The sequence below is a fragment of the Polyodon spathula genome, chromosome 8 (assembly GCF_017654505.1).
Source record: "Polyodon spathula isolate WHYD16114869_AA chromosome 8, ASM1765450v1, whole genome shotgun sequence".
Lineage (NCBI taxonomy): Eukaryota > Metazoa > Chordata > Actinopteri > Acipenseriformes > Polyodontidae > Polyodon > Polyodon spathula.
Genome location: NC_054541.1, coordinates 6,062,858 through 6,087,509, shown reverse-complemented (window position 1 = coordinate 6,087,509; position 24,652 = coordinate 6,062,858). Strand labels below are relative to the sequence as shown.

At 37.1% G+C, this 24,652-nt stretch overlaps 1 protein-coding gene across 1 annotated transcript; it reads right to left on the bottom strand.

Moving 5' to 3' along the window:
• Positions 1–289: 289 nt before the first annotated feature.
• LOC121319245 (cAMP-dependent protein kinase inhibitor gamma-like) lies at positions 290–23,307 on the bottom strand. Its single transcript, XM_041256464.1, has 3 exons — positions 23,176–23,307; positions 1,744–1,922; positions 290–1,240 (listed from the first exon to the last, which is right to left on the bottom strand). Coding segments are annotated over exons 1-3 (267 nt in total). The 5' UTR covers positions 23,178–23,307; the 3' UTR covers positions 290–1,154.
• Between the last annotated feature and the right edge of the window lie 1,345 nt (positions 23,308–24,652).

Below are 24,652 nucleotides of genomic sequence, written 5' to 3'. Positions count from 1 at the left end.
TAATAATAATAATAATAATAAAAATAAAAATAAATAAAAAAACACTATATGAACATAATTTAGATATTTTATTTATGTAATCAAAGAATCTTCAAAACAATTTTGCAAAAGTCTGCTGGAAACCACAATAATAGTACAGTATTTCATGTCAATTTCAAAATGTCACATTTTTCAATTCGTCAGTTTTGGAAAACTACAAAGTGGTATGTAATTCAATATGTTAGCACAACATTATTCAGCAGGTTTCATTTGACTTTATGAAGCTGAATTAGTTAATTCTGTATGGTGGTGCAAAACTTTTGGCCACAGCTGCACTTGTTTTATAAACAGAATACTCCACGAATGTTAATCCTGTGTTGAATGTTTATTTCGCTCACAAGGTTTGCTGTACACACCCCCACTGTGGGTTATTCAGTCTTCTTCATTTGTGGAATAGCTACAGTGCTCCACGTGCGTTCATGGAGTACCCTCTATGTAGTGTATTCATATAACAGTTTGTTAACTGGACCTGTTGTGTTTAATGCTTTGAGTGTGTGTGAATGCATGAATTCCAGGTGCAGGAAGGTACCACAGGATAATACTGAACTTCCACGTGACAAGAATCACACAAAACAGTTTCTTTAGTTTTTTTTCAAATACATTGTTTGGTATATTTCATTTCAGAAATAAAATATAGCATTTCAAAACATTACAGCGTATGCTTTTCCGAAACAAATATTTCTTCCCCTAAACTATAGTAACACACACAGAATATTCATGAATTTAAAAGGCAGTTACCAAGGTGAAACAAGAGAAAAAACAAAACAAAAACAAACAAAAACAGCATATCTTTTTTTTTTTTTTTTAAATGGAAAAAAATCTGCCTAAAATGTTGGTCCTCTCTCTGTGCGTTAATGCAGGTCTAGTGTCAAGGCACGATCCCGGAAGTGGAGCTTCTTGATGCGAAATGTAAAGTAAACATTAAAAAAACTTCAGTATGTTTTTTTGTTATCTTCCAACATGGGAAACTTCAACTTTACCCAAGAGACCCCGCTGGATAAGGTCCCTCTGTGAAACAGTCTTATATTGTGCTGTTTGAGTCCTTCTCTGGAGAGAGAGCCCTGGACAGCAAGTCGGCTGGTAAAGAAGTATTTACTTTCTATGAGGAATAATAATTAAGAAGGCTTGCCTCCATCTTGTCCCTCCTGCTGCTCTGTCAAATTACTGCCAGGAACTTGTGAGGCTGCTGTTCCTTCCCCTTCTGAAAAATACAAAGGTTCTGCTCCATTAATACTCGCACACAAATGAAGAGTTTACGCAAAGTCAATATAACTCAGGCGTCATCATTAAAAAATATGCAACTTTTGAATAATTAAAAATAAATACATAAAGTATATGCATCTCGTCATCATTTTCACCTCCTGGTGGATGTATTTTCATCGCCTAATATCTGCTACACAGTTAACTGGTCTGTGCTTTTTAGGGCATTGGCAATCAGTGCTATTTTGGCATTTGACAACAGCATTCAAGTAAGCCATAGTTTCTTGTGACTCACAGCTAGCCAATGTCTTCTGCCACAGATTCCCCATTTATTGTTTAGCCCTTACTATTACTTCAGTCATTTCTTTTGTAAAGATATGCAGTACAACTAAAAATAAACTAATTGCTAAACTTTAATATTATATTAAATATAAATATTAGATTTAATATTATATATTTAAAAGAAGAACAGCTGTATTGTGCGCAGGAGCTATCCACACTCACCTTGCGTCTTCAGCTCCATCTGTGCCAGATCTTTGGTGACCTCGCTAGTCCCCACCACCGAGCCCTCCACCTCGATATCAGGCACTGCGTTCCTGCGACCAGCCCGATCGCTGGAAATGAAATCTGAATAAGCAGACTCCACCTCCATCATCTCCCAACCACTGCAGTCTTCATAACACCTGTTTAACAGAAGGACAGAAAAACAGGGAATCAGGAGTGGACTTTTGAACAAACTAGAAAACAGTCAAATAACCTGCACGCAGCTGCCGATTACTCTACATGGTACAGTACAGGTGTTTCTCAATCAAGAAACATCATAAAAATATACATTTATAATCCCTCTACCTTTGAGTACATAACAACATACAGCACTGCACTGTACTGTACTGTAAATATCAGAGATTGAGGGCCCTCCCTATACCCCTCGCCCCTCTGACCACAGTTGTTGCTTCAGGAAGACAAAATGAGTTAAAGTATTCCTTACACAAGACAGAATCTATCGAGCCCGCACTGTACATGTGCTCTGTGCTTGAGGTGACTGGGTTTAAACTGGATCATGTATCGTTTCCAGCAGCAATATGGCTCTAAGGGCTATAAAGTGCTTAAAGACTGAGCTGCCTCCCTGTAGAAGAACAAAACAGCTCACAGCAGGAAGCAGATCAAATCACGTACAACTTAAAGATATGTATACGATTAATCCAGCATGGAACAACTGTTAAAAGGTCTTTAGAGATAGGTGGTCTTATCTCTAGGTGATTTAAAAAAAAGACCCAGGGAAATTTCAGTTGAATCAAGGTCTGGTGAATGAGCACCAGGCAATCACATAATGCTTCAATACAGCAGTACTGCTCTTGACACTACATGTTTAAAACTGTACTGTACAGTAGGTGGCGCCCTCTGCTGTGGTTTAGCAATTTACTAATTCTTCAGTCACCCTTAGGTGTGGTGTGACCAAAATAACTTGAAAATGTTTTTTCTTAAAATATAAAATTGCTTTCTTAGAAGCCCATGAAAACATCAACTTAACAAGCTATTTTGAAGGAAGTTTTATATATATATATATATATATATATATATATATATATATATATATATATATATATATATATATATATATATATATATATATATATATATAATATATAAAACTTCCTTCAAAATAGCTTGAAAATGTCTCGTCTAACCAGCCCACTACTGCTGATTAGTCATAGGAACATGCATAGCAGGTTCACACAGCATGCGCCCCATCCTTTGATAGGTAGAATACAGTAAATCCAAGTGAGTACAATCGCACAAGGTGACATGAAACAAAGCATGCCCTTCCTTTTGAGTAATCAAATACATTTGCAATTCAAAAATAGCGAGACGCTGCCTGAAACTGCATTATGGGCATCACTTTAACACTGATAAACTATTTTATTCTGAGTATCAAACACAAAACACAGACATCAAGAATCACAGATCACCATAGAATTATATTCTATTCAGAATTCATACTGAGATGTACAGAGATAGACAGACAGACCAACAGAGAGACAGTTTTTAAAGTCATGTTGAAACACTTGCATTGCAATTGGTATAAAGTTTAAAGCTGGTTGTGTGTGAAACTATGAAAAAAAAACATTTCCCTCACTGGTATAAAGGTCTCGGGTGTATCCACTCAGTGTCTGGTACACTTAAGCAGCCCTAAAGTAATTTAAATAAAACCAGTTGAATCAAGCGGCATAGGGAAAAACAACTGAATGCTCTGCACTCAATAATATCAAGCAATGGATGCTAAAGCTCCTGTTGACAGTATACACTTGGGGTGGGGAGGCAGGAGTTACTGTAGCTGGCTTCTGTCAACAGATGAATTGCCACTTCCAGGGCTTAATAGCATTATTACGATCTATTTTCAGAACGCACAACAGCTATGCTGTCTTGTTGACGCTCTGCAGTCTGCAAGCCCATGGCCCCTCTCCCAGCTTAATAAGTAGCTGAGGGTGTATTAGTTCTTCTAAAACCCTAATTATAAAGACAGCAAGCGCTATGTCAAGGAGTTTCTATTTCTTCTCAGAAATACCAATTAACTTAAAGTGGCACCACATAATTAGGAGAGCAACATGTTATGCTGGGTGCTTGACAAAAACTGTACCACTTTAATCATTTGAAAACTGTGCATGCTAAAATAAATGTTTTGAGAATTTGAAGCTTGCTACTATGAGAGCTGTATAGCATTTCCTGAGTGCCATGCTGTCTGTACACAGAAACATCACATGATGACTGTTTAAATGGTTTTATTTCTTGGGCAATAACAAAACTTTCAGAAATAATCAATAATTTCCCTCTGATGCAATTAGTACCGCGCGCCTCACAGGATGACTAGTGGGAAGCTTGTGTACTAACAGACACAACTCTATCTTATAGGAAGTCAGCATGAAGTCATCAGAAGAATCTAAAGACACAGAAATATTTGTCAGGGTGAATCTGAACAGAATTGTGGGACTGGTCAGTTTCCTTTGACTGCAGTCTCAATTACACTATTTTTATTTATTTATTTATTTATTCTTTTAATTATTATTATTTTTTAAATTGTATTTAACTCCCTGCTTCATATTTGGAACATTTTCATGATTCCTGTTGAGATTCAAAAGCCCAGCTGTATACCCTTTCTGGCTTGGCTCCTCCAGTCCATTCCACTGCAAGACTTTCACTATTCACAATAAAGAAGGAACAGGGTGGGTGAAACTCCTGCAATGGAAGACAATGGGCTGGGAGACTTAAGGTTAACCCTGCCATGGGCGCACTGTGCTGTGCAGGTGGTGTTTTCATTCTGTGCACATTAAAGATTCAAAGGTGCAATTTTAATAAACAGCAGGGGTGTCAAATGAATACTAACCATTTTAGGAGAATCTGATGGTTTTTCACTTAATTCACAATCTGAAAATATTTGAACTACAAGGTTGCAGATAAATACGGCATCTTGTTGCTTTGTTTTACATGACATGGTCTGGATGCAACTAGAACTGCAACACAGTCTGAACTGCAACACAAAGCAATGTCATCTACAGCATTGTTTCTGAAACAGCTGCAATGTAATGTAAAAAAAAAAAAAAAAGAACCAAGAATATCTGCAACAGATAAAAGAAAAGTTGGTTAGCACTTTAAATCCAAACCTGCAAAGACTCAGATTGAGAAAAGATTACATTTCTGTGGATCTATTCATTTTAACCAGATATTAATGTTTAGAGAACAAAAAAAAAGGTCACATGACTGCAATACACTCCTCTAAACAGAGAAGCTTAAATAAATTCTACCACAAAATTAAATGAAAGTATATTTGGTGCAATCAGACAAGACGAGACCCAGTTGATACCATTAGAAAACAGCATGTTTTCATCTAAAACAAATCCAACCATTTCAATAATATCACATTTGGTTCTTCAATAAATGTCTTCTTATTATACTTGCCAGGCTGGTCTCCTTTGCAAAATATTAATGTGGGCTATAAACAATCTCTATGGTCAGCGTGATTTAAGGCTTGGGAGTTTCTTTCTGAGATCTGCATGTGTATTTCCAGTGGGTGCTTGTAGTCTGTCACTGCAAATAATTATCTTACAAAAACAAGAAGAAGAAAATCCATACAAGGATGAAGTTTCTGTTCGTTACTAAGCCAGCAGCTGCTAGCTAGGCACACCCCCCCGTAAATGATCTCATGTTATGAAATATGTATGGCTGTGCCTCCGACAGTCGGTTTCATTTGCACAGTGTCTGAGGTCATTCAGTGGTTCCTACGATTGATGCAATCCAGGGATATTCCCTGGTGCTGTAAAATGCACTAAAAGTCCAGCTGTGACTGATGCAGGAGCATGAAGTGAGTCTGTACAATCACAAGCACCAGGAATCAGTGTATAAAAACACTTAACTATGGAGAATTTGCAGCTCAATACATTAAAAACAATAACAAGCTCACCGCTCCCCTGTGCTGTTTTGAATTTACAATCCTTTTGCCACCAAATGTGTTTTAAAAGTAAAACCATACACCTTCACATTACTGAGAGAGTATACAGTACAGGCTAGAACAGCAATAAGAATGCTTTACTGGCACGGAGGCAAAACTGATACGCTTGGTAACTATACACTGGTAAATCTATTAAACTTCAAGCACTGCTTGGCACGGAGTAAGATTTGTTATTTTTTTCATATCTGTATGCATCCTGTGATTGCATTAGCTCATTTCATTCACTGAAACATACTTTAAAATGATAACACAGTCATGGTCTTCAGATAGAGAACAATTAGGTAATCAAAAGGGCTTGCTTTTGCTCTGCAAGCTTCAGGCATGTTTCACCATGTGAGGCAGGAATTTCAAAGCTCTTCTTCTGCAGTCTACCCTGGAACCCTGTGCATCATACACCAGGAATGGACAATCTGTCAAGTGACTCCCAGGATATTTCATTGAACAGCTCAAGATCCCCTGTCGTGAGATCAGTATGATAAGCTGTCTGTGAAAAGCCCACAGCACAGATATGTGACAGCGTAACTGGCATCAGGAGCTGTTCTTGCTTAGCTTTGAGGTTTAAATCTTATCAGGGGAAAAAAACACATTCAATGGACTGTAACTAATGTTCTCACTGCATTGGTAAACTGTGATTCACCCATTTGACTACTTAAAACAAAAACAAGCAGACTTTTACTGCAACAATCTTACAACTGGTATTTATAAAATGAACATAATAAAGTGGATTACAAAAAAACATTTAGTTAAGCAATTAAACCAGCCCAGTTGAACAGCCAAACAAACGGTAGGCAATTAAATTGAAGCTTTTCCTCTTACAAGCTAAAAAGCCCAATCACTGCAGTCAGTCAATAAAGAAAGAAAGACAGGGACTCCTGTTTATCTTGTCATATTTTTCATCTTTTGTTTTCACCGCATGATGTTATTTCCACAGCAATGACTGCATTGTGAGTGTGGTTTAAAAAAAAATTTAAAAAGACCCAAAGCACGAGTTGTAAGCAACTTAATTATTTTGCATGAACACAAGACAATGTACGAATGAGAGTATGCCACTGAGGCCAAAAAGGCTCTTCCTTACAAAACAGAACCAACAAAGCCCTTGATATTTACAGGCTATACAACCCAAATGCTATTTAGCAATATTCCTCAATACGGGTCAAATCCTCCACCCCCCACCCCCACCCCGAAATATGGTTTGAACACTTTTCTACATTACACGATACTTTCAGAGACACTTTCTCAGCCATAGTGCCAAACTATTCAGACACTGGTGGAATTTTTGAGTTTTACTTCAAACACCAAAACACCACAAATAATTACCATTAGTTTCTGTTTTATTATTGTCATATTTGTATTTATATTGTCGTATTAACGACAAGTAACGATCCCTCATTTCAGGGAGTTTACGTTCCATGTTTTCAGGTGGGAATTCAAAATGTGTGCGCTCCAATGAATCCAATTTCCTGCCACAGATCTACCTACCATTGCTGTTCTTGTGTAGCCACTACAGCATTAAGACACACTCAAGTTACAAATCCCCTCTCAACTTGCCTTTGTACGAGGAGAGACCTTTCATTGATACAGAAAATAAACCCTTCTTTATAGGGGTTACAGAAGAGGCCATGTTTGATAAACAGCCAACACAATATGATCTCTTTCACTGTAACTGGAGCATGGACTGAATTTATAAATAACATAAGTGACACCTCAATGGGAGTATTTGCTAGAAGCTGTATTAGACACAAAAAAAAAAAGTTATAAATAATGAACTATTGACCCATCAATGTTACAATTAAATGCTAATGTACAACAACTCATTTATAAATCATACAAAACAGAATAACCTCGTTTATCTTACATAATCATAAACACAACCCTATCATGACATTGGGCAAAGTGGACATGTGCGAAAATAAAATGATGCACCATCGTTTTAAAGTTGTTTTTTTCATTAATTTACAAAACCTAGTTTACCCAGACTATTACATGAAGCCACTTCTGCCAAAGTAAATAAAGTATGAAAAAAAAAAAAAAGTCAGCTTACTCTAGATGTGAAGAAACCACATCAGCAACAGCATTACTCACCAAAAATTCAGGCCCCAGCTCCTCAATGCACAATCAATAATAAACAAATAAAGAATCCTCTCTTCAGTCCCTGTAAACCTTCTTTTTACCGTTTCATTAGAATTCCTTCATGTGAGACGCTCCGCTGGCTAGCTCTCTGGTTGGGCTAGGTTCGCTCTAGCTAGCCTTCACTAAATTTCCAGTTTTACATGATGTCAGCAGCTGCTTGTTTCACTCCAACGTACTTCATGCACAAGGGGGTTTTATTTCCTCTCCTCAGTTAGCATTGTTGTTGAGTACAGATCCTGCATTGGAATGTTTTTTTCCTCTATTGAAACCTAGTCACATGTTGCCCCTGATATCCTTCCTCCCAAGTGAAGACTCCCACTGAAAACAAACCCCCCCCCCCCCTTCACCTGTTTCTGTATGTCATCAAACATCTGTTAAACTGGGCAGGTCGACACACCACACATGCATATTCACAGCTTATTTATACGTAAGGGCAGCCCCCTTGTAATTTGAAGTACTGTGGGGTTTTTTAGCAGCTTGTGTTTGCAGCTGGAGAAGGGTGGGGAAATATGGAATTCATGAGGCTCAAGGCAGATACTGCATGGTCAAACATGGTCAAACCAAGATGAGTCAGGTGTTAAACCTGTATGGTGTTCAAGTTTGCAATTGCTCAAACAAAAAAGCTGAAAATAAGAGACCACATTATTCTCTCCCCTTTCCAAACTTGAATATGAGTGCTACGTTATAACGAATACTAAATGCAGGAGAAATGATTAATGATAATCATTTTTTCATATTTTTCTCTAAAAGTCTTCTGAACATCAGTCATGTTACCATTATTATAATGCCATCGATAGGTCAGTAACAAGTATCCTTCACCACAGCTGTTCAAACACAATTAAGCAACCAATAACATGAAGTAAGATGAGAAACATCAATGTTGTGACCCAGTTTCTATTGCAATTGCAGGGGCAGTTCCAAATTTGCGGAACTCTAACTAAAGTGTACCACATAGATACACAGAGACCACTGCTACATCTATGCTGCTGGGTTTATGCATCCCCAACAGGTTTAATACTAATGCAATAACAGTGAATAACAATGAAGGTCTGCTCTCACTCTTCCAGACAGATGAAGCAGCAGCAGAAGTCAGATACAAAGCAGAGCTGCAGAGACCACTGACACTACAAACACTTATACACACAGTATTAGGTTAATTTACTAAATCTAAATACTGTAGCTGGCTGAATTAAACCAGACAGCAAAAGAGACAGTTTCAGTATGCTTGTGCTCATTAACCATACAGCATGCCATGGTTAAAAACATCAGTTTTGCAGCATTTTGACAGAAGTTGCTTCCGCAGAGTTTCTCTTATTGAACCAATAGAACGGACACAAACAAACTTTTCTTCAAAGCAACAATGTATCATTATTGACAGTTTGAAACCCTGTAAGAAGACCTCTCTTGATAAAATCATATACTGTAAAAGGTTAAGTATCGAGACATGCAAGCTGATTTAAAAGTCGCGGTCCAAAATTTGTTTTTTTTAGTAGACTTCCTTAGAAATGGGATGAGGATGAAATGCAAATAAGTGAACTTGCTGAGCTGTCTAGCCTGGATAATTTGGTTATGTCTGAAAGCACCTCTTTAATTCTTGGTAGTTTGATATTGCAAATGTGCACACTGATATAATGTCTTTATTTCACTGTTTTCACTATAATTAATATATATATATATATATATATATATATATATATATATATTATATATATATATATATATATATATATATATATATATATATATACACATACTCACACACACACACACACACACACACACACACACACACACACACACAGTACCTGTCAAAAGTTTGAGTACACCTGCTTGAAACCAGGTTTTTCATGATTATCTATGCTTTTAACTGTATAAACTGTATAAATTTCATTTTTAAATGAAAATGTAAATCTTGTCAATCTCAATGACATGGTCACCCAAAGCAAGGGGATTTCAGTCTGAAGCCCAAGTCAGTTAAAAGTCTGAAATGTGTATAACACGGTGTTAGAACACTGGCCTAAGTATAAAAGTGTCTTTGTTAGATGTTCTCTGAGGTAACTAGCATGTTACCTAATTAACCTTTTGTCACCAATTACTGTTAACAGATGAGGGTCCACGATTACTATAAATATAGGTAGCACAGGCACAAGTTTGTCATTCCTGAATGTAAGGGAGCAGAAAATGGTCTGGACAGTCTGTAATTACTTTTAGAAATGAAGGTCAATCTTTAAGACAAATCGCAAGAACTTTGCAAGTGTCTGTAACTGCTGTGGCCAAGACCATCAAACGATTTGAAGAAACTGGCACTCATGAGGACCGAACAAGGCCAGGCAGGCCAAGGGTGACCTCAGAATCAGAGAACAAGTTCATTCGAGTCACAAGTCTGCGAAACCGGCGATTAACTGCCCATGAAATACAAGCTCAGCTAAATGCTACTAGAAGTACAGACGTTTCAACATCAACTGTTCAGAGGAGACTGCGTGAAGCTGGCCTAACTGGAAGGATTGCTGCAAAGAAACCATTGTTAAGAGTGCAGAATAAGAGGAAGAGACTTGCCTGGGCCAAAAAACACAGAAACTGGACGTTTGAGGAGTGGAAGTCGGTCTTATGGACCGATGAGTCAAAATTTGAAATATTTGGGTCCAACCGCTGAGTATTTGTAAGACGCAGAGAGGGTGAGCACATGAGTTCTGCATGTGTGGTTCCCACTGTCAAGCATGGAGGAGGCAGTGTCATGGTCTGGAGTTGCTTTGCTGGTGAGAGTTGGTGATCTTTACCAAGTCCATGGCATGCTCATACAGCATACTTCAGAGACATGCCATTACTTCAGGATTACGGCTAGTTGGGCAGTCCTTCATTCTTCAGCAAGAAAATGACCCAAAACACGCCTCAAAGTTGTGCAAGAACTATCTGGCTTAGAAGGAAAAAGTGACAACTCAATCTAATGACCTGGCCTGCCCAGGCTCCAGACCTCAATCCCATAGAACTTGTATGGGACGAACTGGACAGAAAAGTCAAAGCAGAGCTACCCACAAGTGCCCTACATCTCTGGGAATTGCTGTAGAAGAGCTGGGAAGACATGTCGGGTGATTTCCTGCTGAAACTTGTTAACCGAATACCTTGTGTTTATGAGGCTGTTATTAAGGCAAAGGGTGGCTATTTTGAGGAATCCAAGATTTAGAGACAATTTTCAATTTTCTTGAACATTGCTTTGATACTCCTTATGTTTTGTTTTGTAAACGGTAAAATGTTTATTTCATTTTCAAGTATTTACAGAAACGTATAAGACGTAAAACTGTCAATTATGAAAAAAGCCTAGTTTCCAGCAAGTGTACTCAAACTTTTGACTGGTACTGTGTGTGTGTGTCATATATACATACACACACACACACATACATACTGTGGCTTGCAAAAGTATTCAGACCCCTGACCAATTCTCTCATATTACCGAATTACAAATGGTACATTGAAATTTTGTCCTGTTTGATATTTTATTTTTAAACACTGAAACTCAGAATCAATTATTGTAAGGTGACATTGGTTTTATGTTGGGAAATATTTTTAAGAAAAATAAAAAACAGAAATATCTTGCTTGCATAAGTATTCAACCCCTCTGTTGAGGAAGCTCCAGATTGCACCGATGAAAGAAAATGCCTTACCATTGGCCTCCACCTGTGAACCATTAAAGTTGCTGTCACATTTTCTGGATAAAATCCCCACTGTTGAAGGATCATTGGTAAGGCTGTGAATCTGAAGGAAAATGAAGACCAAAGAGCATTCTATAGAAGTTAGAGATAAAGTAATACAAATGCATAGATTAGGGAAAGGGTACAAAATAATATCCAAGTGTTTGGATATCCCAGTGAGCACAGTTGGATCAATAATCAAGAAGTGGAAGCTGCATCACACCACCCAGGCACTGCCAAGAAAAGTCCGTCCCTCAAAACTCAGCGCTCAAACAAGGAGGAGAAGGAGCTACAGAGTTCAGTGGCTGGGTGTGGAGTAATTGTGCACCAGTCAACCAGATCAAGAGCTCTGCATAACACTGGCCTGTATGGGAGGGTGGCAAGAAAGAAGCCGTTACTCAAAAAGTACCATCTGAAAGCACGTCTGGAGTTTGTCAGAAAGCATGAGAGTGACCCAGCTGCGGTGTGGGAAAAGGTTTTGTGGTCAGATGAGACCAAGATAGAGCTTTTTGGCCAAAACGCAAAGCTCTATGTGTGGCGCAAACCTAACACTGCCCATGCCTAAAGACACACCATCCCTACAGTGAAGTATGGTGGTGACAACATCATGCTGTGGTGATGCTTCTCATCAGCAGGGACTGGGCATCTTGTTACAACTGAAGGAAGAATGGATGGAGTAAAATACAGGAAAATACTGCAAGAGAATCTGCTTCAGTCTGCTAAAAAACTGAAGCTTGGGAGGAACTTCACCTTTCAGCAGGACAATGATCCCAAGATCAAGGCCAAAGCAACATTGGAGTTGCACAAGAACAAAAAGGTGAATGTCCTACAGTGGCCTAGTCAAAGTCCTGATCTCAATCCCATCGAGAATCTGTGGCACTATTTGAAACTTGCGGTCCACAAGCGTCGTCCAACCAACCTGAACAATCTGGAGCAAATCTGCCAAGAAGAATGGGCCAAAATCACTCCGACACTGTGTTCAAAGCTGGTACATACTTACCCCAAAAAGACTTAAAGCTGTTATTGCAGCAAAAGGTGGCTATACCAAATATTAATGTGTGGTGGTTGAATACTTATGCAAGAAAGATATTTCAATTTTTTTTTTTTTCTTAAATATTTCCCAACATAAAACCAATGTCACCTTACAATAATTGATTTTGAGTTTCAGTGTTTAAAAATAAAATATCGAACAGAACGAAATTTCAATGTACCATTTGTAATTCAGTAATACGCAAGATTTGGTCAGGGGTCTGAATACTTTTGCAAGGCTCTGTGTGTGTGTGTGTGTGTGTGTGTGTGTGTGTGTATATAATATATATATATATATATATATATATATATATATATATATATATAATATATATATATATAATATATATAATAAATAGATATGGGTTTGTCTATTTTCCCGATGGAAATTGAAATTTAAAACAGGTTAAATAAAGGCAATGCATGATGCTGTACATACAGCTCTTTTCCTTGCAGCCCGTCAGACCAGGTCAACTGCGAGGGTGTAAAATAGTAGGGTCTCTGTAAATTAATAGGAAGGACGCTGTCGGACAGCTTGCAGCTGAAGCATGAGATCACCGCTGCTGTTTGATATATGACAAAGGGAATTTCACTGAGGAAGTTCGTAAGAATCCAGTAAACTACTGTTCTTATTCAGCTGGTTGACTTTCCAATACCTCCATAACAAGTGCGATATTAGAACGAAAATGGAAGGAACTGGCATCTCAGCCCATTGAATTAAATGGAAAGGCCGGCTCTGCAGTCAAGAGGAAAGTATGTGTCCTATGCTGATGTCAGTATTATTAACTCATTAGCCGCTTGGAGGACATCCATTACATTCCCTATTTTAACCTGACTGGAGTCAGGATTATTTCCCGTAGCGTGCCACTGTATATGTCATCTCAGCCCATTGAATTGCATGGAAAGACAAGGGTTGGATACAAACTGCTAACCCCACAGTTCAAAGATGAATGTCTTAATGTTGAAATAAAAAAAAAAAATTAAAAATTTGTAGTTAAGCAAGCTTTGTAGTTGGGAGGTATACTGATGTCAGTATTATTAACTCATCAGCCACTGTGTTACAAAAATGTTTCAGTCACAATGGGTAAGACAGCAGACCTAATATACTTTGAAAGTAGATTCTCAGTAGCCAGGTGCTTATGTTTCCAAGACTAGCAGTCTGACTATGGGCGATCCTGGAAAAATAGGCAGTAATTGAGAATTGGTCACATATCCCACCAAAACAGAACTTATAACACCTTGACTAAGCTACACATGTTGTTCAAACACCCAATTGACAGTGTTGTGGCAGGTGTTTCTGTTTTGTTTAGTAGATTTCCATTTTTGAAATATTTTTATGATGTTTACAGTCATGTGTTCAACAGGGTTCACCATATCACTGCACCACTGATCTGAGAAGTCAACAAAATATCCTGGGGAAAGTCAAATATGACTTACCACTTTCCCCACTGAAAATATAATTAGCCGTCAAGTATTTGACCATTTTACCGTTAATACTGATTAATGATGGGAAACTGATTAGCACAAGCCTGTGGCAATATGTAAACATCATAAAAAAAAGGCTTTGAAAATGTGGCCCAATAAAGAGTCTCATATAATTTGCTGCTTGTCTGATAGTGTCTAAAGATTTTACTGACAAAAACATTTAATATATTAAACTTGCGCTGTTTACTTGAGTTACATTTCTATAAGCCACTATTAATACAAATACTGAGCAGATAAGATATTCCGCAGAGCCCTCCACAGATATCTACTTAATTTCTGCCTTTTTTTGCATATTTTCCCACAGATTTGGAATGCCTCTGGTGATGATCTGTTTACTCATTAATGTTTCAAGCAACTGGTTAAGAGAAACAGACAGAGGATAGTGATTCGGGACAGCCAATGTGTTGTTCAACTTTATAATGCTCAACTGGATCGAGATCCTGAAATTGGGGTGGCTGTGAAATCACTATCAAGTTCCTCAAGCTATTCGCATACAATACTGACATGGTGGATAGGTGCAGTATCGTCTTGAAAGCAGCTGTCACTATCAGGGTAAAAATGCAGCCTCACAACGATGCTTAAGTAAACTAAAGCATTTGTTCAGCATTCCAGCGTATATATATAATATATATATATATATATATATATATATATATATATATATATATATATATATATATATATATGAGAATATATATATATATCTGTGTGTGTGTGGATATACATGTATATATACACACACACTGTACATTGTTTACTCCTCTATAACCCTGAAACACGTTTTAACACATGGACTCCTCCCTTCTCTTCATCTGTTTTAGCTCCACTCATTGTGTGACGGATAGCCAAGTCAGCTGATCACCCATGTGCTGGCTTTACCAACAACAACAATAAAGTCTCTTATTAAATCCAGAGCAATTTGTCCTTTCCTAATGCTTTTCACCAAACAAGCAGGAACCCAAACCATAAGACTAGACCATAAGCTTCCTGACAGTGATCCATCTGGAACTCATACTGGCAGTTAAAATCAGAAATTATATCAGGTTGGCAAAATGTTTCGGGTAGCGTCTTCATCAGAGTAATGATTAGACGTTGTGCTATTATCTTATGAACAAATATAGCAGCAACATACAACCCCCTCCACAGCTGGAAATTCAGAGTTATCAGTATTGCGAAAAAAAGAAACTGAATAATTTTTAAGGGGGGGGGGGGGGGGGGGGGGAACAATTTTGATCCATTTTCCAATGTTTCTCCAAATTTTGAAATACCCAATTAGACGAGCACTCGCGTTCTCCGAAACAAGTGCCGTCAGCCATCCACTTTTTTTTCCCCACTCTGCAAGCCCGTTGTGCAGCTATATTCAGAACTTACAGTGTCGGAGGACCACACAGTTCTGAATTGCGTACAGGACGGCCTGCAGGCGCCCGGCCAGCCACAAGAGTCGCTGGTGTGCGGTGAGCCAAGGACTCTCCAGCCCACCTAACCCCTACCCCGCCCAAGCAGCACATGGTCAATTTCCTTATTCCTTACCCAACCCGAATTGGGAAAAAGGAAATAAACAACTCTTATTTCCTTATTCAAGCTGAATTGAGAAATCGTTTTCTTGCGTATTAGATACATCCATGGTCAGTGCTGTAGATAAAATCATATATCTGAGGATCAAAAAGACTAGCTGGCACCAGCACTAAAGGCTTTGCCCATTTTCTTCAAAGCATGGCCCCTCAAAAAACATTTATTTAAAAAAGAATGTCCCTATTCATTTCAATGTAAAATAAGAACAAATGCATTAATGTGTATGGGTGTGTGCGTGTGTGTGTGTGTGTGCCCCCTATAAAGGATGCATCAACATCTTTGAAAACATCTGCATTTATTAAACTGAATACAGATTCATTTTAGACATGAACATTTGCAGGGAGGGCAGTGTATTCCAGTGGTGAAGAAATGAAAGGCTGAAAGTACCCATATGCAAGTGAACCTGCCTCTTATTACTTCACAACATCTGTTAATTCATCGCTGCATTTACCTCAATTCAGGACATATGAACATATTTCAAATTCAGCACATTACATACACTGTGTTAGATACATAGGGAGCTGAACCAAGGCTATAGAGACTCTCAGAATTCTGTATGGGTCTTATTTAACATTTTGGACAGTTTTACAGATTTAAAAAAAAAATAAAAAATTAAACTTCAACAAAAGTCACTTCTAATATTGTAACTTATTATTTCAGACTAGAACTTTTATTGGCCAATCTGAAACTTGGCTTTGACCTTGAATGTCCTAATCTGTATCAAAAAAAAATTAAAAAACTAAACAACTAAGAAAACAAGGAAACCGTGGGTTGTCTAACTGGCTTCAAATCTGTCTGAAAATTTAAATATTCTTTTCCAAACCAGCTGGTAAATAGCTGTATTATCTATCCTTGATGGCAGTTTTGCTAGAAACACAATTAACAGAACTTGTAGTCTGGGTTCTTATGTTGTCTCTAATCTAAACATATCAACTGTCAACAGGAAGCAGATGGCCTCAGATTGGAATGTTAATGAACTTTCAAAGCACAAACAGCTGGATCATATTAACTGCCCCATGGTTCTCCTGTGAAAATAAATTATATATATATATATATATATATATATATATATATATATATATATATATATATATATATATATATATATATATATACTTCGGTGTGTTTGCCTTTTTGACAGCAAACTTTTGTTGAATTTTTTATTAACCACAAACAGCTGAAAACAACCCTATGCTGTTGCTGATAACACAGGCAGCAAAACAAAAAACCCTCGCCACAGCTAAAGCTCAGAAAAGGACTGATTTTCTGGCATTAATTAGCTTTGTCTCAAAATCATAACACTGTATTGTGCAGTGCTTGACAATCTGAACTAACTTCTGACAGAATCAATTTGTTTTAGTGCCTCGTGATGGGCTGAACTCAACAATATGACTTCATCTAAACAGAGTGTTTTTGTTTTAAGTTAGTTCAAGTTATTGTGCTTCTCTGGGTACAGTTTGTAGATTAGAGGCAAAGGTGTTTTTGGTATCCCTCCCGGAGGATAAGAAATTCTCTGTGACGGGGATACGGTGGAGGCGGTCATACATACTCATGTCACTCTTTATATTTTTTCTATACTGTATATCTTGAAAACCCCTTATCCAAATGTAATGAAACTTGGTAATAACAGTATTTAGAATAAGTTGTTGAGTGTATTCGATTGTGGGGATACATGGGGGTGTCTGTCTTTCAGTACATTTGTCCATCTGTATGTCACACTTGCATTACCACAGTTTGCAGTATATATATATATATATATATATATATATATATATATATATATATATATACATACATACATACATATATACAAATTTGGTATTTAGAAGTTGTTGGGAGTATCAGATTGTGGGGGCATGTGGAGGTGTCTCTCGTCTGTATGTCACACATTTTTACATGTATCATGAGGACATAGGAAGTTGTCCCACATACTTTAAATCAGTCCTTTCATTATACTTGATTATTGATTCCTACACCTCATTTCATTACAAGTCTTAAATATCAATTACCTAACTGTCATTAAACTATGCACTGCCATTTCTTATTCGATACTATTTTCTAAGCACTGTTAGTTTGCTGGTCAATACTTTTTGTTTGGACAGAAGGAATCTTAACCAGGCGCTCCAGTATGTGCTATAAATCCTATCATTGTTTATCAACAGCATATACACATTTATTAACTACATACCCAGAAGCTGACAACAATCATACACAATTACTGCCAGATGAAAACAAGAGACGCAAAAAGTAAAAGTGTGCAACATGCTGTAATTCTATTACACAAAGGCTGTGTGTCTTCACCACTGCATGCAACAACAAAACAAATATTATTCTAAAATTAATCAGGTATCATACAACAATTATGGGCTTATATGTGTAAAGTGCAATAAAATATGGACATTTTTGCTATGTTCAAATAAAAAAAGTTAATTTGACATGCACTGTAGTGCCTTAAGATTGTAAAAGTTGAAATGCGAAATTGGTAAACTAAAATAGATTTTAAGCAGCATTGGATTTGGCAAAACATTTTTACAAAATGTTTTGAGGATATACAGTCCGTCATCACTTATCTTAATATTTATACAACCAAATGTCTAACAATTTAAACGAAATCTTATGCAACACACTTTAATGTTCTTTTTAATAGCTTGAGACTATATTTTAGGCACACAGTGTAAATAAAGACTATAAAATGTGTTTAAAACCTATTGCTCAAAGTGTATGCCCAATTCTTATAAAACCAGTTAACAGCCAAAACACTGGATTTTAATACGGTCTGTCAAACATGAGTATAACTTTATATAAATACAATTCCATTTGCACTAAGGGTTAATCTATTACATTTTCAGATTTGCATACAAGTTACAAACATTGGACCTTTCTAGAACAACTTGTTTTATCCGTTGCAAGCACAGTGCAACTCTCTTCCTTATTTCAAAGCATCTAATATGACTAAAGAAGACAGTTTCTAGTTGAATCATGTATGAAATACAATAATGTATAGTTGATTGCAGTGATGCAAGTGACATCTCATTTACTAGAATATAAAGATGTCATTCAACTAAAAACTCGTTAGACAGTGCCTCTCAAAACAGTGCCTCTCAAAACAGTGTCTTTGAAGGAAACATGACTCGTCTGAATTTCTCAATTTCAGAAGAAAAACTAAAGTTACCTGTTTAACACCCCTTAAAAAATTGCTCAAACGGGCTATCTAAATCATGTAAGTATGAAACCTGATCATTTTAAATGTGATACTCTGCTAATTTAACTCCTTTCACTAAGGGTCCTGTTTTTACTGTATATTGTTTTAGTTAAAAGGCTGTTAGCAGCTAGTAGCTCTGCTGGTTGAGTAGCTTTTGGAACGGATGAATTAATATGAATTGATTGAGACGAAATGGAGCCTGTGATTCAAATCAATAATCAACTGAATGTATCTACTTTTATGCCTTCATGCAGGGTTAGCCCAAAACACAGCACACCATTAACAATGTAATTAAGTGAGAGTAGCTAAAATGGATTATTCCACTTTGAGTAATCAATCAGTGCAATTCAGCCAAGTCATTATGAAACACTGCAATTACTCTGTGGTGAAGATAAGGCAAAAAATGATCAAACAAACAGACATTTTTGTTAGAGCTGGCTAGCCTTCCCTTACAATTCTCATCTGCAACTCTTTCTAAAATATTTGAAAGAAATCAAGTTTAAAAACATTTTTAAATTTTAAAATTGTATTAAATTTAACAATTGGTTAACAGTGGAAAATACTGGATTTTAATACGGTCTGTTAAATGTGAGTATAACTTTATATAAATACAATTCCATTTGCACTAAGATTTTGCACTAGATTTTGCACTAGATTTTCAGATTTGCATAGAAGTTACAAACATTGTTCCTTTCTAGAACAACTGTTTTCATCCGCTGCAAGCACCATGAAAATCTCTTCCTTCTTCCAAAGCACTGCTGTATCTAATATGACTAAGTAAGAGATAGTCCCCAGTTCCTAGTTGAATCATGTAAGAAATACAACACATTATTGACCTCATTTAAGAATTTTAGTGCTGCAACTGTCAGATATGATTGACTGAAGCTGTGTGCCTAACTTACGCACCTGGAAGCCTGCTATAGTGATTGGGCGAGTTCTGTCAGAATGCTGAACTATCTAATTACAATGCACAGGTCAGCAGAGGTTCACATGAACTCTCAGATTCATAGAATAGCTGCTGCCCTTCCTACCGGGTCTTATTATTACGAGCTGCACAACTGAAAGTAGAGTACAGCTCAAAGCATTCATTATACAAATTATGGGTCGGACCACTGACCAATGACATCCCACTTCCTCTAATAAGCCTAGCCGTATGGCGTAAACACAAGTGCTCACTTCCTAGAACAAATTCAATCTGTTCCTAGGAGCGCAATGGACAATGGGACTTAACATACCAGTATCCCACCATGCACTGGATTTAATATTTACAACCCGACAAATGTGGAGGACATAGCGCTTCTCAGCATGAACGTCATGTCTTTGTTTCTTAAAAGTACAAGGTACATTTTATCCTAATGTGTGCGTTTCATTTTGAACTCCAGATATCAATGTGTCTTGATTTCGGCATCTGATCATGTCGCTCCATGATCCACCATTTTACAACAAGACTCAGAAATTGTATACAGTATGCAGTATCGACAGTCTTCTCAACTCCTTCAGGCCCCAGTTCAGAGTACTGTATTTGTAATGCCCACACGCTAGAACACATCAGAAATCATTACGGGATATTGGAGGGTACACACATTTAGTTTGGTATTACAGCATTCACACTTCTTACAAACTGTACTAACTGATGCAATCCAATTTAGAATATGACTTGAGACTACCCCCTGAGGTGGTCTTGAGTCCTTTTCTCGAGTACGGTATTAAAACGCTGTGTAGTGTAGATGCTGACCGTATTTAGCACTGAAGCCAGTTTAAAGGCAACTAATATAGTTTAAAGGCATAGTGTGGACAGGACCTAGAATACAAAGTGTGACAACCTTTTATTTTCACACTATTTTCATACTTGAAACTAAATTGCCCTGGGTATTTTTACCATTTAGACGCCTCAGGGAGTGCAAAATAATAGGGTTTTATATTCATATGTTCAATTCAAATGCTACTCTCATCGAATGGTATGCTGGACCTTAAAATCTTTAAACACATTACTGATTAAATGTATGGTATTCATGAAACATTTCTCAATTGTTCCTGAAGAGGCTTTGGGTTTGGAGTGTATTCTTGAGTTTGGAGTGCATTCTTGGGTTTGGAGTGCATTCTTCGGTTTGGAGTGTTTAAATAAAGTTTCAGTTAAAGCTTTGTATAGTAGGCCAAATATGCCTAGTTAAAAGTGTAATGACTTTTTCTACATTGATTATTTACATTCCAATTTTCACCTTTTACATTAATCTGGATCAGACCTTTTTTTTTTTTTTACTTGACTTTAGGCCCGAATTTCAAAGCGATGCTCCAGTCTTTAACTCGCTTTAAAACGCTAAGCGGATGATTTCATCAATGTATACCTTGTCAGGATGAATCACAGCTAGATTGTATGAGTACACTTGACAGCACTGGGGAGTCCCCCTCCTATTTGTGCTCATCCCAGAATTACACTGAAAACAGGTGTGCAATACAATCCAGGGGGATTCTCCAGCAGTGACATGCTCTCGTAAAACCTAGTGATCTATCCTGGTAGATAAAAACCGATCCCAAAGTAGCTTTACAGAGTGTCCTATGATAACAAGTGAAACTGTTTCAGTGTCTTACACTGGATAACAATAACAATCGGGCAGTATTCTAGTTTGTGGTACCACTGTTTTAAGTGGAATTTCAAACAACTGGATAATATAATTCAAGGAGTTATTGTAATGATCTAAACAATGGCGGATTGAAATACCTCCCTCTAATACAGGTATAATTGTACATCATTAACCCAGCTGATTAAATGAGCAGGAGTCAAGTACTTAATCCTTTTAAAGCAAAATGACGAGAATGCGACCATGAATGTCCCTACAGAAACTCTTTCAGTAAGCAATCAAAACTAAATGAAAGTTTGGCTGGAAGAATTCTGAACTTTTGTATTGCCGTAGAGACTCTACTTTCACTGCATGTAATTACCTTATACTGGGTAGCACCTCTTCAGTATTAAGCATTATAGTGCACACATGACTCTTTTGTTAGATAAAATGTTATATTATTAACCCAGGTGATTTTTTACCTATTTATTAACAATAATACATATAATAAATACAGTCAGATTGGAATTTGGAAACTGTTTAGATTATTCAAATGAGACATCAGGTGTCAAGTAATTTGAAGTGGTTTCTTTCTCCTTTTTAAACAGGGTTTCAATAATAATATGGAAGTTAATAAGAGGTAAAGGCTTTAAAAACATAGCCCATTTACCAAATGCAAACTATGATTTGTCATCCCGTTTAAGAACAACTACTAATAATGTAACTATTTTTAAAAAATAGCCGCTCCGCTCTATAAAATCTCCACTCTAAAAAAAAAAAAAAAAACCTATAAAATGAACTGTATGTTTTCTGTGTTTTAGCCAAGCTTTTCTTTTAGGTCAGTCTTATTCATATTTCTTCACTTTGGGCTCCCTCGTTATGTATCTCCCACAGATCATTAAGTGACACCCGGCTATACCATGAGACTGGCCCACAGCCAGCACAACACATCAGAGGTACTGCAGCGGGAGAGGGAGTGCTTTCTTCACAACTACATCCACACTCCACACAAAGGTCCTGTAATGTATGCCTTCCCATTATGGAATGCTATTATCCTGATTGTAATGCATTTTCCAGTGCATCGGCAGCCCACTTTCAGTAATGTTTCGTATTTCTGTTTATAAGCACTTTGTTTCCCAACTGAGCTTTTCAGAAGCTATGCTTAACACTTTCCATCCTGTGAATACCTGCAAGTGTATTTGGAATTACACATCTTTCACAGAAAATAGGCTCGTCTTTAATTGATCTAAACATTTAAAATATCAAAAAAAGCTCTGCGGTTTTCTTTACACTTACAAGTCTGCCCTGAACTGTCTTCGGGTGACTGTGCGTTGCTTGTTCTCTGGCAAATTACTGAAAATCCCATTTCATTTTACGGTTAACATGGGTCCTTATTTGGACATTTACAAAACAGATATACACAATTGTTTTCTTTCTGATTAAGCTAGTCTGGTGGCCTATACAGAGAAATATCTGCAGAGACCCACGCAGAAACTGTCGTAATTTTCAAATAAAATTGCAGGACTTAGGCAGGCACACTACACTCTGTTCAGGAAGTGTCAGAAATGTTAGTTTGTTTAACTCTTATCACGCTTGCTACTCTCATGTCAAGAAAACCATGTCCAACAGCCTGAAAGACGAGTAAGTAAAACTATTATTACATCCGAAACTAGAGAGCTGTGGTTTTATAAAAATGCACAGTCATGGTAAAGGAAATCCAAACAGCTAGTCATTACAAGACATCAACTGAGCTAAACCACTGGTACTTACATGTGGCTCTTTTAGTCCATTCCAGTGCAGTACCTGTTCCAACCAGGTCTTTAAACGTCAATGAACACCTAGATTCAATGCAATTAAAAGACCTATTTGGAACAAGGATCTGTACTGCTCAGGTCAATAATTACAGACATTACTGGAAAACTGCAGGTCCTGCAATGGATCTGAAAGAGACACAAGCATGTACCATTGAACCAAACAAACATGTTCCTGCTATACCTGCATCAGTAGGAGATTATGAATGTTAACTGCAAATATCACTAGCCTTCTCCCCTCTCACACTCACACACACACAATAATTGGGAATCAGTTTCAGATTATGACTAAGTATTAAAGGCGATCAAAACTATCTTAAAGGGGAAGTGATTTCTGCTAACACAAATTAGCACTCTCTTTGTCTAGATGGTGGACAGCCTAAAATATTAAAAGTAATTTCCGCTAATCATTTTGATAGATCGTGTCTATAATTTTACAAGACGATGTTGAAAGCACAATAAGAGTCTTTCGACTGACAATCTCAACTCGATCGAGAAACAGCTAATGACCAATTGTCAAACATAAAAAGTACAGATAATACTGTTGAACGCCAGGATAGCAGATAGTCGTAAAGGTCTTTAAAAAAATGGACAGTCGGGAACGTCCAAGGGAGCTTAACAAATCAAATAGTAAATAACAGAGGGTATGTAGTAAGAAAAGGTTGTAGGACGAATGTGCAATAAAAATAGTGCAGAATGTTCGAATACGGGACTTAACCACGCGGGTAAACACCTGTCATCGTACAGACTAGGACGTCAACGTTCGGGAAGAACGGAACAATGAACCATGGTGGAGACGTTGAATCCAAGGTAAATTAAATATGAACCTTTGTTTAAACCAGGATAACTAAAACAAATAATGTCACAAAGTCTATATTGTAACGTACATGTAGAATAAATGTAATATTTGTTTGTTCAGACAACATATTGAAATAATAAAAATGAAGTTTTATACTTACAATTGTAACGTTATCATCGTCGTTAAGACGCAAACAATGTAAAAAATTATTGCAATAGAATCCCTGAACAAATTATCATTGTGCCAGGGTGTAACAGTTAAGTCAAGGAGTGTCAAATACCAACTTATATGATGTGACATACGTTCACTAGCAAGTCTAATTTTGATAACATAAGTTGCAATACCAATATTACTTCGCCATTAAAAAACCACTACGGCGAATAATAATAAACGATAGGTGAGAATATACCCCCGTGTCAGGGTACATGTAAAGGACAGACTGCCATCAAACAAAGAATCCGGTCGGGTGAACCTTCTATTACTAGATGCCAATTCTCCATAATGTACAGATCGTTATTAATAATCATCTAGTAGGGACATAAATATGAAAAAAAGAAACAAAAAGTTTAACACATAAGTATTTGCTTTGAAGTTTGGAGTTCCAATGGGAAAACAAATACGTCCTAGGTTACTATTC

Bases quoted from the DNA above. Each gene is read 5' to 3' on its own strand.
- LOC121319245 (XM_041256464.1), bottom strand. The intron at 1,241-1,743 runs GTGAGTGTGGAT...TGTATTTTTCAG, and splicing joins GATGGAGCTGAAGACGCAAG to AAGGGGAAGGAACAGCAGCC.